At 41.9% G+C, this 12,129-nt stretch overlaps 1 protein-coding gene across 17 annotated transcripts in view; it reads left to right on the top strand.

Annotated features, from left to right (window-relative positions):
- The window catches only part of SYNRG (synergin gamma), a 91,009-nt gene that overhangs the window by 62,372 nt on the left and 16,508 nt on the right, over positions 1 to 12,129 (top strand). For 12 of the 17 annotated variants that reach the window (XM_029211238.1, XM_029211241.1, XM_029211242.1 and 9 more), the window contains 5 exons: positions 3,207 to 3,794; positions 5,130 to 5,293; positions 6,086 to 6,139; positions 6,639 to 6,735; positions 11,125 to 11,273. In XM_029211238.1, the coding sequence (XP_029067071.1) occupies positions 3,207 to 3,794; positions 5,130 to 5,293; positions 6,086 to 6,139; positions 6,639 to 6,735; positions 11,125 to 11,273 (1,052 nt within the window). The remainder of the gene's footprint in view (positions 1 to 3,206; positions 3,795 to 5,129; positions 5,294 to 6,085; positions 6,140 to 6,638; positions 6,736 to 11,124; positions 11,274 to 12,129) is intronic. The other 5 variants (XM_029211246.1, XM_029211243.1, XM_029211252.1 and 2 more) reach the window with 2 other exon arrangements.

The following is a 12,129-nucleotide window of genomic DNA, read 5'->3' as shown; positions in this document are numbered from 1 at the left end:
GTTATGGAAGAGACTGATAGGGTTACTTGCCAGTGTAAGCAAGAAATCCATGTCTTAATTTGAGACCCATGATGGAAAACAGATTGTATAGTTTATTCCTTTGGCCTTAGTAACAAGACATTCCTGGTTGCAAACAAGTACATATATTAAAGCACACAATTTGGCACATTATCTGTGTGCAATTGCAGTTCAACCTAGCACAGCCTAAGAGTTTTCCAGAAGAATCAGAAGTACAGCAGTGATCCTCTGTTCCTTTTATTGCATTCATTCTGTTTTCTTTTCCTTTTTCTCTTGCAATTTTCAGAATTCAGCTATCAAATTGAAAACCCACCTACAGTAATTTCAGTGATTGCAAAATAAAATGTGGGTTATTCCGTATTATTTTTTCCATCACTCATGTTGTGGCTCTTATAGAATCTTTACTATTTTTAAGACCATCGTACAATAATACATATCGTTTGACTGCTTAGAAAACATAGAACTGTTAACATGGGAAATAAGGAATTCTCTTGGTTTAATCTACCCTCAGTGAGCTGATTTACCACGTTTTTCTAAAAAAAAGGTTTACTTAAAAAAAAAAACAGTTAACTAATATTCACCATGCTAGGAAATAAAACTGTATTTTTATATTGCTTATAAATGCTAAGGTTTAGGAATAGAGTGTTCTCACGTTCCTTATGTAGTAGCAGTACTCCCTTATGTGTTCAAATGAATTGCACTTTAGTAAATTGTTTTTTTACACTATATAGCTAGTAAATAAGCAAAAGTAAAATTTTAAAAATCAGCCTTGAGGCTTGACTTTCATATATCCAGTATCATTACTCTTCATTATCTTATAAAATATAAAATTTTTCTTTTTTAATCTTTCATTTGGTCATTTCTGTGAGTTGTTCTAAAAGGCAAAATGTTACGTTTATCATTCTTAATAAAAGAAACGTTTCTTGAAGACCTATAATGTTATAAAAAATACTTAAAAGGTCTTCAGCTAAGGTATTCCCTTACTGCTTATAATGCCTTCTGCCTGATTATATTACAATCATTTCTGTTTAAAAAAAAAAAAAACTTGTTTTTTCTTGCTGCATAATTGCACAAAAGGGTCTTTTTTATTACCATAGCAATTTAGTTGTAATGTTTGAACAAGAGCTTGACTTTTTATTAAATTTATCTTTGGTCTCTAGGAAAATTGCTACCCTTTTTAGTAGATGAGATTCTGGGAGTAGTTCACAATACAGCTTCTTCAAAGCGCTTTCTGGTAGGATGTAATAATAAAAAATTCATGTTCTGACACATTCTTCTGAATGTAACCCTTGAAGACTCACTCATCTTGTGTTTAACTGCATCTGCCTCCTGATAGAATTTCACTTCATTTGAGTCAGGGCACCTTCTGATCCCTTTAAATAGTGGGGAAAATAAACACTACAGCCAGAGACTAAGAGGGTGTTCTGCCTAAAGTCTTGTTTCATTCATTCTAAACTGTACATTTTTCACCTGAATCTTTTTTTCCCTCCTGTTTAATAAGCTAAATTTGAAGGGTACCATTTGCACTACGGAATTTTAAAATACACTGCTGTTCTGTGGCAGTTACCTGCTTTTCACTGGTTGGCCTCTCTGTAGATCTCGGGTTTTCCATTTTTTTTATTATTCAGTTAGTGCCCTTTTCCTAATAGGGTTGAGAGAGAGAGAGCTATTTGGGGTGCACTGTTAGAGGAGCAATGTCAGGAATCCCTTCCTTTTTATAAACTATGCAACATTGCTGTGTAAGAGAGATGAAGAAACCCAGTGTTGCTTTACCTGTTGACTGAGTTACGAAAATCTGGGTCACAGAACTTTTGAGCATTTTCCTTTAATCCATGTTTGTGGTTGTCAGAGAGGGAGTCTTGCATTTGGCCTTCTTACCTGGTGTACAATGACCAAAATGAGACCAAACACCTCTCAGCCAGACTGAATGGACAGCACTGCTGGAAAGTTGCTTCTCCACACCAGTGTTACTCAGCGTCAGCTGGTTTTGCTTTATGAAAATGAGCAAGAAATTTTCCCTACTAAGACCACTAAAGGGATGGGTTGACTTTTCATTTTTTCTTTGAAACAATTCTATTTTAGGCCCTAAGGCAGGCAACTAAATATCACATTGAGGCTGGTGGCAACTATGCTGTATAGTAATTGCCGTGTTGCTCACCAGGCCCTGGGCTGGGCCCTTTACACTTGTTATCGTTAATGTCATAACACAGCCCTTCCAAGTGCATGGTCTTCTCTTTTTACAGATAAGCCAACCGAGGTTAAGAGATGTTAAATAGCTTGCCTAGTGTCACACAAGTGGTAGGTGGCAGAGCTGGGAGTTGAACCCAGGTCTGTCTGAGTCAAAAACCTACATTCTTTCTGCTGTTCTGTGCCACCTCTTAAATTATTTAAAGATATAATAAGCATGTAAAATGAGTCTTCTGCCGCAGCATTTCTTCTCTTTTCCTTTTTTTTTTTAAATGAGGGGGTTACACATAGTTGAAGGAGAAACAGGAGCCCAAGAGGACCCAGACCTTTGATTCTATTTTTTTAGTGATTAAAGTAGTTGAGACTGATTTTTCTTTCCTCATACTCCATCACAGCAATATGACGTCCATATTGACCAAAATAACAACTAGGTAAGTAACTGCTCAATTAAAATCTCATATGTGGCCTTGCCTAGACAGAAACTCCTAATAACTGATTAAAAGTTAAATAACATTATTTTTACTTTAGTTTTGGGATACTGTCAATTTCTAATTAGTTTGTCGTGTACATTTCATATGGCCATGTTATAAAGGAACATTTTCCAGCAAAGTCAAAACGAAAGAGACTTGTTTTAGGCAGGGAATATCGTAAATACATTTTAAAGTTCATAAGTGAACGGACATTTTATTAAATGACCCTATTCTTATATCAAACTGTATATACATTGGTGGATGAACCTCCTTTTTTTAAGAATTGTACTATCCAAAGAAGATGGCTCTTTGTTACTAAATATAAATGCCAACTCAAGGCTAACGTGGGTTTTTCAAGATCAGATTTTACAGCCCAGCTTCTTTAATTTTAGTACAAGCTCTAAATTTAGTTAACTCCAACATCGCATAAAATGAATCAAAAGTGCTAGACATTTTGCTTCTGCAGAGCTTAGGGCATTTTGCCTAAATGGTGAGCTTGCCTCTAATTGTGGGGTCTTATTTCCCTTTCAGATGTAGAGGACTTAAAATGTGCTGCTTTTGGAACCTACAGTAGCAATTTTGCAGTGAGCACACTTACGAGCTATGACTGGTCAGACAGGGATGATGCCTCTCAGGGCAGAAAACTCTCTCCATTTGTCCTCTCAGCAGGAAGCAGGGCCTCCTCAGCTGCTCTTCAAAAGAAAGAGACTTCGTTTGGCAGTACCGAAAACCTCACCATGACACCTCTCTCCAAAGTCACAACCTTCACGAGCGAGGATGCTCTTCCAGAGACGACCTTTCCGGCTTTTGCCAATTTTAAAGATGTGATCCCACAGGCCAGCGAGCAAAAGGAATATAAAAGCGAGGACTACAGGGATTTCACCAGACAGGACCTGCCTGCGGCTGAACGGAGCCAAGAGGCCACGTGCCCAAGCCCAGCCCCCAGCAGCGCTTCTCACGACACCCCCAAAGAATGTGCAGATGACTTTGGAGAGTTTCAAAGTGAAAAGCCCAAAATCAGCAAATTTGACTTTTTAGTGGCCAATTCACAAGGCAAAATGAAATCCAGTGAAGAAATGATCAAAAGTGAGCTGGCAACCTTTGACCTTTCCGTTCAAGGTGAGTGGCTTCCAACATAGATTTTACGTCATGGTTTCTTCCACTGCAGTGTTAGATGTTCTTTCTTAGAATAAGAAGTTAGTCCCTGGGATAGCAGGAATAGATTTTCCAGTGTTTAAAATCAGAGTCTATGACAGATAGCTATAAAAGAAGGTTTTCCTGAGACTGAACTGAAATTAAACCAGTATCCCTCAGATAACTGCTTTTGGGGCTAAAAATAAGCATAGCACCGAGTCTGTTGTTCATTTGCTTGTTTGGGGTAGAGGTGTGCCGTGTTAAAAGACAGAGAAATGGTTTGATCCCCTTGTGGGCAAGTTAGTTCTGCTCTTGTTCGCTGGCTATGGACTATATCTTTTCATCCAGAGGCTGCAATGTGGTAGCTGTGGATCTGGATCCAGCCTGCAGACCTGTTTTGATTGACCCACATGGAAGGTTTTCTAATATGTGAAGCAGCTGCAGATACATAGAAATCATGACACTTCACAGTCTGGATTTCTAGCTTTTCTTTCTTCTTTTTTTTTTGTAAGCTTATTTTTTTTTTAATTAATTATTTTTGGCTGTGCTAGGTCTTCTCAAGTTGCCGTGCACAGGCCCTAGAGTGCGCGGGCTTAGTTGCGGCATGTGGGATCTTAGTTCCCTGACCAGGGATCGAACCCGAGCCCCCTGCATTGGGAGCATGGAGTCTTAAGCACTGGACCACCAGGGAAGTCCCTCTAGCTTTTCTTGAAAAGTTGTAGCATCTGGCGGTACTAGGCCTACATTCCCACCTCTTGACAGGCAGCTGGAGCTGAGTAGCAACATCCCCCTCTGACAGCTGAGGTGTGCTCCCCCAGTGTCGCAGTCCCCACTGCTTCCATGTCCAGTGACCTTCTTCAGTCATTTACTTTGCTTGCCTGTCCTCTGAAGGCATTTAAGTTTGCCTCTTTTGCTTTAATCGCATCCTGACAGAAGGGCTCGTTGATTTCCATTAGATTGGGAGAGATGGAGGAAGTCGGTACAAATCCCTAACTGATGACTGGAGAAGCAACACACCTCTTATGCACTGATACTTAGAAGGACCCTTTAGCCCTCCAGACTCCAGTGATTCCGCACTTAGAATTATGGAAGAATTATGATAGATCGGAGAAGCGTAATGGAGAAAATTAAAGGCAAGGAACTCAAGCAAGAGAGAACAAATGAAAGCGTTCAACATGTAGCTTGCCAGACAGGCTGAGTGAGGGGTGTGAACGCCTCCTGACACAAACATCTAAGAAAAGAGGGTCGTGTTAGCAAGGAAGAGCCTCTGCTTGCACTAAGCTGAGTAATCAGAACCTTTGTGCCATCCACTTCCCCCAGGATCGCACAAGAGGAGTCTGAGCCTTGGTGATAAAGAAATAAGCCGTTCTTCTCCTTCTCCGGCCCTGGAGCAGCCTTTCAGAGACCGCTCCAACACACTGAGCGAGAAGCCCGCCCTGCCCGTCATCCGCGACAAGTACAAAGACCTGACAGGAGAGGTGGAGGTGAGCGGGCTCCTCGTCCACAGGGGGCTGAGCCCCTGAGGGCCCTGAGAAAAAGCGCTTGCAGCTTTCACTTGGGGAATCAGGGGCAGAGCGTCACAAAGCACCAGACGTAAAGTACGTAATTACAGTGAGAGAATGGTGACGTTAGCCCCAGGTGAAAGTACCTCCCAGATGTGGCATCACTGAAAGTAGTCAGTGACCCTAAAACTGGAACTATTCCTGGGACCTCACAGGCAGGCAGGTGTTTCACGGAGTTCTTTTTGAGCACGTAGACTTTATCATCTTAGTGAATGGTAAAGCATCAAAATAGAGGAGAAAGGGCAGATGTCCTGGGTCCTCTCACTGCTCCTGTTCACAGCGCCGTAGTCCCATGCTGCCTTCCTCCTCCAGCCAACACTCTTAGCGCTCCTCGTCCCTCCCTGGCACACACGCGCACACACACACTCAGGAAGCCATGGCGCCGGAAGCCGTGGTTTGATACTGGCCCTTGTACTAGACACCTATATGGTGAGTGCCTTTAAAGAAGCTTCCGCTGTTAGTGGAACAAATGAGGCAACATTTACAAAGGGAATCAACGAAGAAACATTTCCCTCAGATTTACAAGTCATGTGCTTGGAAGTTACATTTATCAGGAATTAAGAATTGTCACTAGTGGGTTCAAAAAGATAAGTTGCGCTTGGACTAGAGTGATTTTCATGCACAGGAAAGTCTTCAGTACTCTGAATTGACAGAAGTAACAAATAGGATTCCAGGCTTGCTGGTTTGACCCAGTTCTTTTTATAAAATTCACAGGAGAATGAGAGATATGCATATGAATGGCAGCGGTGCCTAGGGAGTGCCCTAGAGGTGAGTTTGTCACTTTCGTGATGTTCACACGTACAGAAATGCCCCTTGTGTACATATCTTGCCTTCTGGGTTCATTTGGACAGCCTCACAGAGCTCTGCCTCGATGGCCTTGCGCAAAGAGAAGCTGTGTGGAAAGTCACACATCTTAAGCAAGGCTTCTTTCCCATCTATGATAGTAGACACAGCTCACTCAACTACCGTGCCCTCTTCTGTCACTGTGTTTAAGACATAACAAAATGATATCATTATCTCTGCCCAAGTTAAAATAATATTTAAGCTAAAGAACCTCTATTTTTCCTCTTCCAAAAAAAATGAAGGATTGGTTCTTCAGTGTCAAAATTAAATTCTCAGATTTGTTTCAGCATAGTCCTCTATATACATCAATCAGTCATGTGTTTCCACACCTCCTGGCTTTCTGTTGGGTTTTCTACTGATAGTAAATTGATGTGTAATGACTTTTCCTGATTACTTAAGGTGATGTGATTTCATTTCTTTGTAGGTCATTAAGAAGGCCAATGATACCTTAAATGGAATCAGTAGTAGTTCTGTGTGCACAGAAGTAATTCAGTCAGCTCAAGGCATGGAATACTTATTAGGTATGTGCTTTTAGATTTTGCTTATCCAAAATCATGACACTTTGCAGTCTTTTCAGTTGTCCCTATGTCACATAGCTTAATCTAGATCCCTCAAGCCACATATGACTTCACTAAGTAGCGTCTGCATTTGTAGAGAAGACACTTAAGTCCCAGACAGGAACAACTATTTGACTTCGGGTCTCTTTGGCCAGGTTTCCCAGTCCTTGTTATACACAGTGTAAAATTACTGGTTTATCAAAGAGTCTGAACTAGATGAGGCATTAAAATTAAATCATTGGTTTAAAAAAGAAAATTAAATCACTGGGTCTCCAATCAGTTCTTACCATGCTGTGTTGAATCACAGATTCCTTAACTTCCTGGCCACCTGCAGCTATCAGACATGCCAGTCCAACATGAAATCTCAAACCCTGTCCATTTCAGTGGTCCTCTCCTCCCCAAGCTCAGGCTTGTCCCGTGGCCAGAGCCACATGCAGATCTTTACTCAAATGTCACCTTCTAAGTGAGGTCTTCCTGGCCTGTCTTACTCAAAGCCATGTCGTGTCTCCCCACCCTGGCACTTCCCGTCTCTTTCCCTGCTTGATTTTCTCCCTAGCCCTGTCACCTTTAATATCTTAAATGCTTTACTTACTGTTCTTATTATCTGTCTCCCTCCACTAGAATGACCCTCCAAGAAGGAAAGGATTTGGGTCCGTTTTGCTCACTGCTGGGTCTTCAGCACCTAGACTAGGGCCGGGCACATAATGGTCACTCGCAAATACTTGCTGCATGAGTGGCTACGAAGGGATGTGAGCTCTCCTTCCTCCTGCCACCTTGCTCTGGTTCCGCTGTCCTGCCCAGACAGGCACAATTCTGCTGCATAAACAGATGTTCACCGGGTAATAGGGTGCCTGTCTTTCCTTCTACTAGTTTTCTAGTGTGGAAGACCATCTGAGAAGCCCCCTCACTTGGCTTAGAGTGGGCTGTGATTCCTGCCCTTCCCCTGGGGGAGGAAAGACAAGCTGTGGTGCTGTACAGAGGCTGAGCATGTACCACTGAAGACCCCCTGGGATTCTTCCAGTCCTCTCTTATAGCGGCTGGTGGAGGGGTTGGGGGGTACGTCTGGCAGCTGTCCTTAGAATGTGGAGACCTTGGCACCCTCATCCTTGCTGAAAGAATTCAGCCATAAATCAGCGACCACAGGCAAAGAACCATTCTGTGTCCTGTTAAGTGTATAAAAGATACATGAAGCCACAGACTTTGTAGATCTTTGGGCATTCAGAGGAGTGAGATACTTCTTAATTACAGGCAGACCTCGGAGATATCACGGGTTTGGTTCCGGACCACCGCAATAAAGCATATATCTCAAAAAAGCACATATCTCAATAAAGCGAGTCACATGAATTTTTTGGTTTCCCAGTGCATAAAAAAATTATATTTACACTATTACTGTAGTCTGTTAAGTGTGCAATAGCATCATGTCTAAAAAAACAATGTACATACCTTAATTTAAAAATACTTTATTGCGGGCTTCCCTGGTGGCGCAGTGGTTGAGAGTCCGCCTGGCGATGCAGGGGACACGGGTTCGCGCCCCGGTCCGGGAGGGTCCCACATGCCGCAGAGTGGCTGGGCCCGTGAGCCATGGCCGCTGAGCCTGCGCGTCCGGAGCAACGGGAGAGGCCACAACAGTGAGAGGCCCACATACTGAAAAAAGAAAAAACAAAAAACAAAATAAAAACTTTATTGCTAAAAACTGCTAACCATCATCTGAGTCTTCCGTGAGTCATAATCTTTCTGCTGGTGGGGAGGCTCTTGCCTCCATGTTGATGGCTGCTCACTGATCAGGGTGGTCGCTGAAGGCTGGGGGGTGCCGTAAGATGACGGTGAGGTTTGCTGCACCGATAGACTCTTCCTTTCCTTTCATGAACCATTTCCATATACTATAAAACGCTGTTTGAAAGCATTTTGCCCACCAGAGAACTTCTTTTAGTATTGGAGTCAGTCTTCTCAAAACCTGCTGCTGCTTTATCAACTAAGTTTATGTAATATCCTAAATTCTTTGTTGTCATTTTAACAGTCTTCACCAGGAGTAGAGTCCACCACAAGAAACCACTTTTCTTTGCTCATCCATAAGAAGCAATACCTCATTGTTAAGTTTTATCATGAGATTGTAGCAATTCAGTCACATCTTCAGGCTCCACTTCTAATTCTAATTCCCTTGCTCTTCCCACCACATCTGCAGTTACTTCCTCCACTGAAGTCTTGAACCCCTCAAAGTCACCCCTGAGGGTTGGAATCAACTTCTTCCAAATTCCTGTTAATGTTGATATTGTGACCTCTTTCCGTGAATCACACATGTTCTTAATGGCATCTAGAATGGTGAATCCTTTCCAAAAGGTTTTCAATTGACTTTGCCCAGATCCATCAGAGGAGTTACCATCTGTGGCAGCTACAGCCTCACAAAATGTATTTCCTAAAGACTGAGACTTGAAAGTTGAAATTATTCCTTGATCCATGGGCTGCAGAATGGATGTTGTGTGTTTAGCAGGCATGAAAACATTAACCTTGTTGTGTATCTTTATCAGAGTTCTTGGGTGACCAGGTGCAATGTCACTGAGCACTCATATTTTGAAAGGAATCTTTTTTTCTGAGCATTAGGCCTCAACAGTGGGCTTAAAATATTAAGTAAACCGTGTTGTAAACAGATGTGTGTCATCCAGGCTTTATTGTACCATTTATAGAGAGAGCACAGGCAAAGTAGATGTAGCATAATTCTTAACGGCCCTAGGATTTCTGGAATAGTAAATGAGCATTGGCTTCAACTTAAAGTCACCAGCTGCATTAGCTCCTAACAAGAGAGTCAGCCTGTCCTTGGAGGCTTTGAAGCCAGGCATCGACATCTCTTCACTAGCTACGAAAGTCCTAGATGGCATCTTCCAATAGAAAGTTGTTTCATCTACACTGAAAGTCTGTCGTTTAATGTAGCCACCTTTGTTAATTACCTGAGCTAGAGCTTCCGGATGACTTGCCGCAGCTCCTCCATTAGCACTTGCTGCTTCACCTTGCACTTTAGGTTATGCAGATGGCTTCTTTCCTTAACCTTCATGAACCAGCCTCTGATGGCTTCACACTTTTTTCTTCTGCAGCTTCCTCACCTCTCTCAGCCTCCACAGAATTGAAGAGAGTTACTGCCGTGCTCTGGATTAGGCTTTGGTTTAAGGGAATGTTGTGGCTGCTTTGATCTTCTATCCAGACCACTAAAACTTTCTCCATATCAGCAATAAGGCTGTTTTGCTTTCTTATCATTCTTATTTTCACTAGAGTAGCCCTTTTGATTTCTTTCAAGAACTTTTCCTTTGCATTCGAAAGTTGGCTAACTGTCTGGCACAAGAGGCCTAGCTTTTGGCCCATCTTGCCTTTCGACATGCCTTCCTCACTAAGCTTAATCATTTATATTTTCTGATTTGAAGTGAGAGTCGTGAGACTCTTCAATGAACACTTAGAGGCCATTGTAGGGTTATTAATTGGCCTAAGTTCAATATTGTTGTGTCTCAGGGAATAGGGAGGCCTGTGGAGGAGATGGACAGGAACAGCAGGTCAGTGAGGCAGTCAGAACACGTGCTTCATGGTTTGTGGTGCCCTAAAACAACTACAATAGTAACATCAAAGATCACTGATCACAGATCACCATAGCAAATATAATAATAACGGAAACGTTAGAAATATTGTGAGATTACCAAAATGTGACAGAGATGCAAAGTGAGCAAATGCTGTCAGGAAAATGGTGCTTATAGACTTGCTTGATGCACAGTTGCCACAAACCTTCAATTTGTAAAAAACATATCTGGAAGGCACAACAAAGTGAAGTGCAATAAAGCGAGGTGTGCCTATGTAGTGATATTGATATTCCGATTCTTTTAAACTGTTAATATTCCTATTTTCAGTGAGTTTAATGGTATTTCCCAAATTCAAACAAATGGACTCATAAAGAAGCCAGAAAAAAATAGCTAATACTTAGTTAATGCCTACTGTTCTCAGCCTTTTACAGTATTAACCCATTTAATCCCTTAATTCAACCATCCTTTGAGGAGGTACTACTATTATCCCAATTTTACAGATGAGGAAACTGAAGCACAGAGAGGTTATGCAACCTGCCTGAGGTTACACAGCTAGTTAAGTGGCAGAGTTGGGACTTGAATCCAAGCAGTGTAGCTCTAGAGTCTGTGCTCTTACCAATGAGTTTATACTGCAGCATTAAGAGTTGGTTGGTCCCGAAGAATAGTAAGTTCATGTCTGTCCAGATACAGTCCCAGTTTCCACCTAGAGTATCAGCCAGCAGTAAGGCTGTTGTGTCTTGCTCAACTCTTTCTGTACACTTCCAGCACCTAACTCTGTCCTCTCTCACCCTGTCAGGTGTTGTTGAGGTGTACAGGGTAACCAAACGTGTGGAGCTGGGGATAAAAGCCACTGCAGTGTGCAGTGAGAAACTCCAGCAGTTGCTGAAGGACATCGATAAAGTATGGAATAACCTAATTGGCTTCATGTCACTCGCCACACTCACGGTAAGCCCACTAGACAATTTAGCAGTTGCTTTCCTTCTAGAAACCTAAGCTGTGAAGCTGAGTGTATGTTCCTATGATGGCACTTATTGGAGGATGAAGGTGCCTACTGTATCAAGTTATGTTAAAGGAAGGAGATAACAGTTGTTCCATTAGTTGAATAGTACCAGGTTGGCTTCTGGATAGCTCCCAGGACCGTTGTACCTAAATAAAATGAGAGTGTAGGAAAATGTTCTCTATCTACATCCTTCTTAAGTCACATATGTATATGCATGTTTTGCAAAGCACTCGTTTGAGTTTCTCCCTTTGCATTTCTAGTTATTTCTGTCCCCATTTGTGTCCTCTTAAAAAACCGTACTATGAAAACACTAATTCAGAAATATACATGCACCCCAATGTTCATAGCAGCACTGTTTACAATAGTGAAGTCATGGAAGCAACCTAAATGCCCATCAACAGAGGAATGGATAAAGAAGATGGAATACTACTCAGCAATAAAACAGAATGAAATTTTGTCCTTTGCAACAACATGGATGGACTTCAAGGGCATTATGCTCAGTGAAATAAGTCAGACAGAGAAAGACAAATGCTGTATGATATCATTTATATGTGGAATCCAAAAAATAATACAACAAACTAGTGAATATAACAGAAAAGAAGCAGACTCGGGACTTCCCTGGTGGTGTGGTTAAGACTCCACACTCCCAATGCAGGAGGCCTGGGATTTGATCCCCGGTCAGAGAACTAGATCCCACACGCATGCTGCAACTAAGACCCGGCACAACCAAATAAATAAGTATTTTTAAAAAAAGAAGAAGAAGAAGCAGACTCACAGATACAGAGAACAAACTAAACTAGT

Source organism: Monodon monoceros, unplaced genomic scaffold (assembly GCF_005190385.1).
Source record: "Monodon monoceros isolate NGI ecotype Baffin Bay Population unplaced genomic scaffold, NGI_Narwhal_1 Super_Scaffold_9, whole genome shotgun sequence".
NCBI classification, from domain to species: domain Eukaryota; kingdom Metazoa; phylum Chordata; class Mammalia; order Artiodactyla; family Monodontidae; genus Monodon; species Monodon monoceros.
The sequence above is the reverse complement of the archived record's forward strand: the minus strand, read 5'-3'. Positions and strand labels throughout refer to the sequence as shown.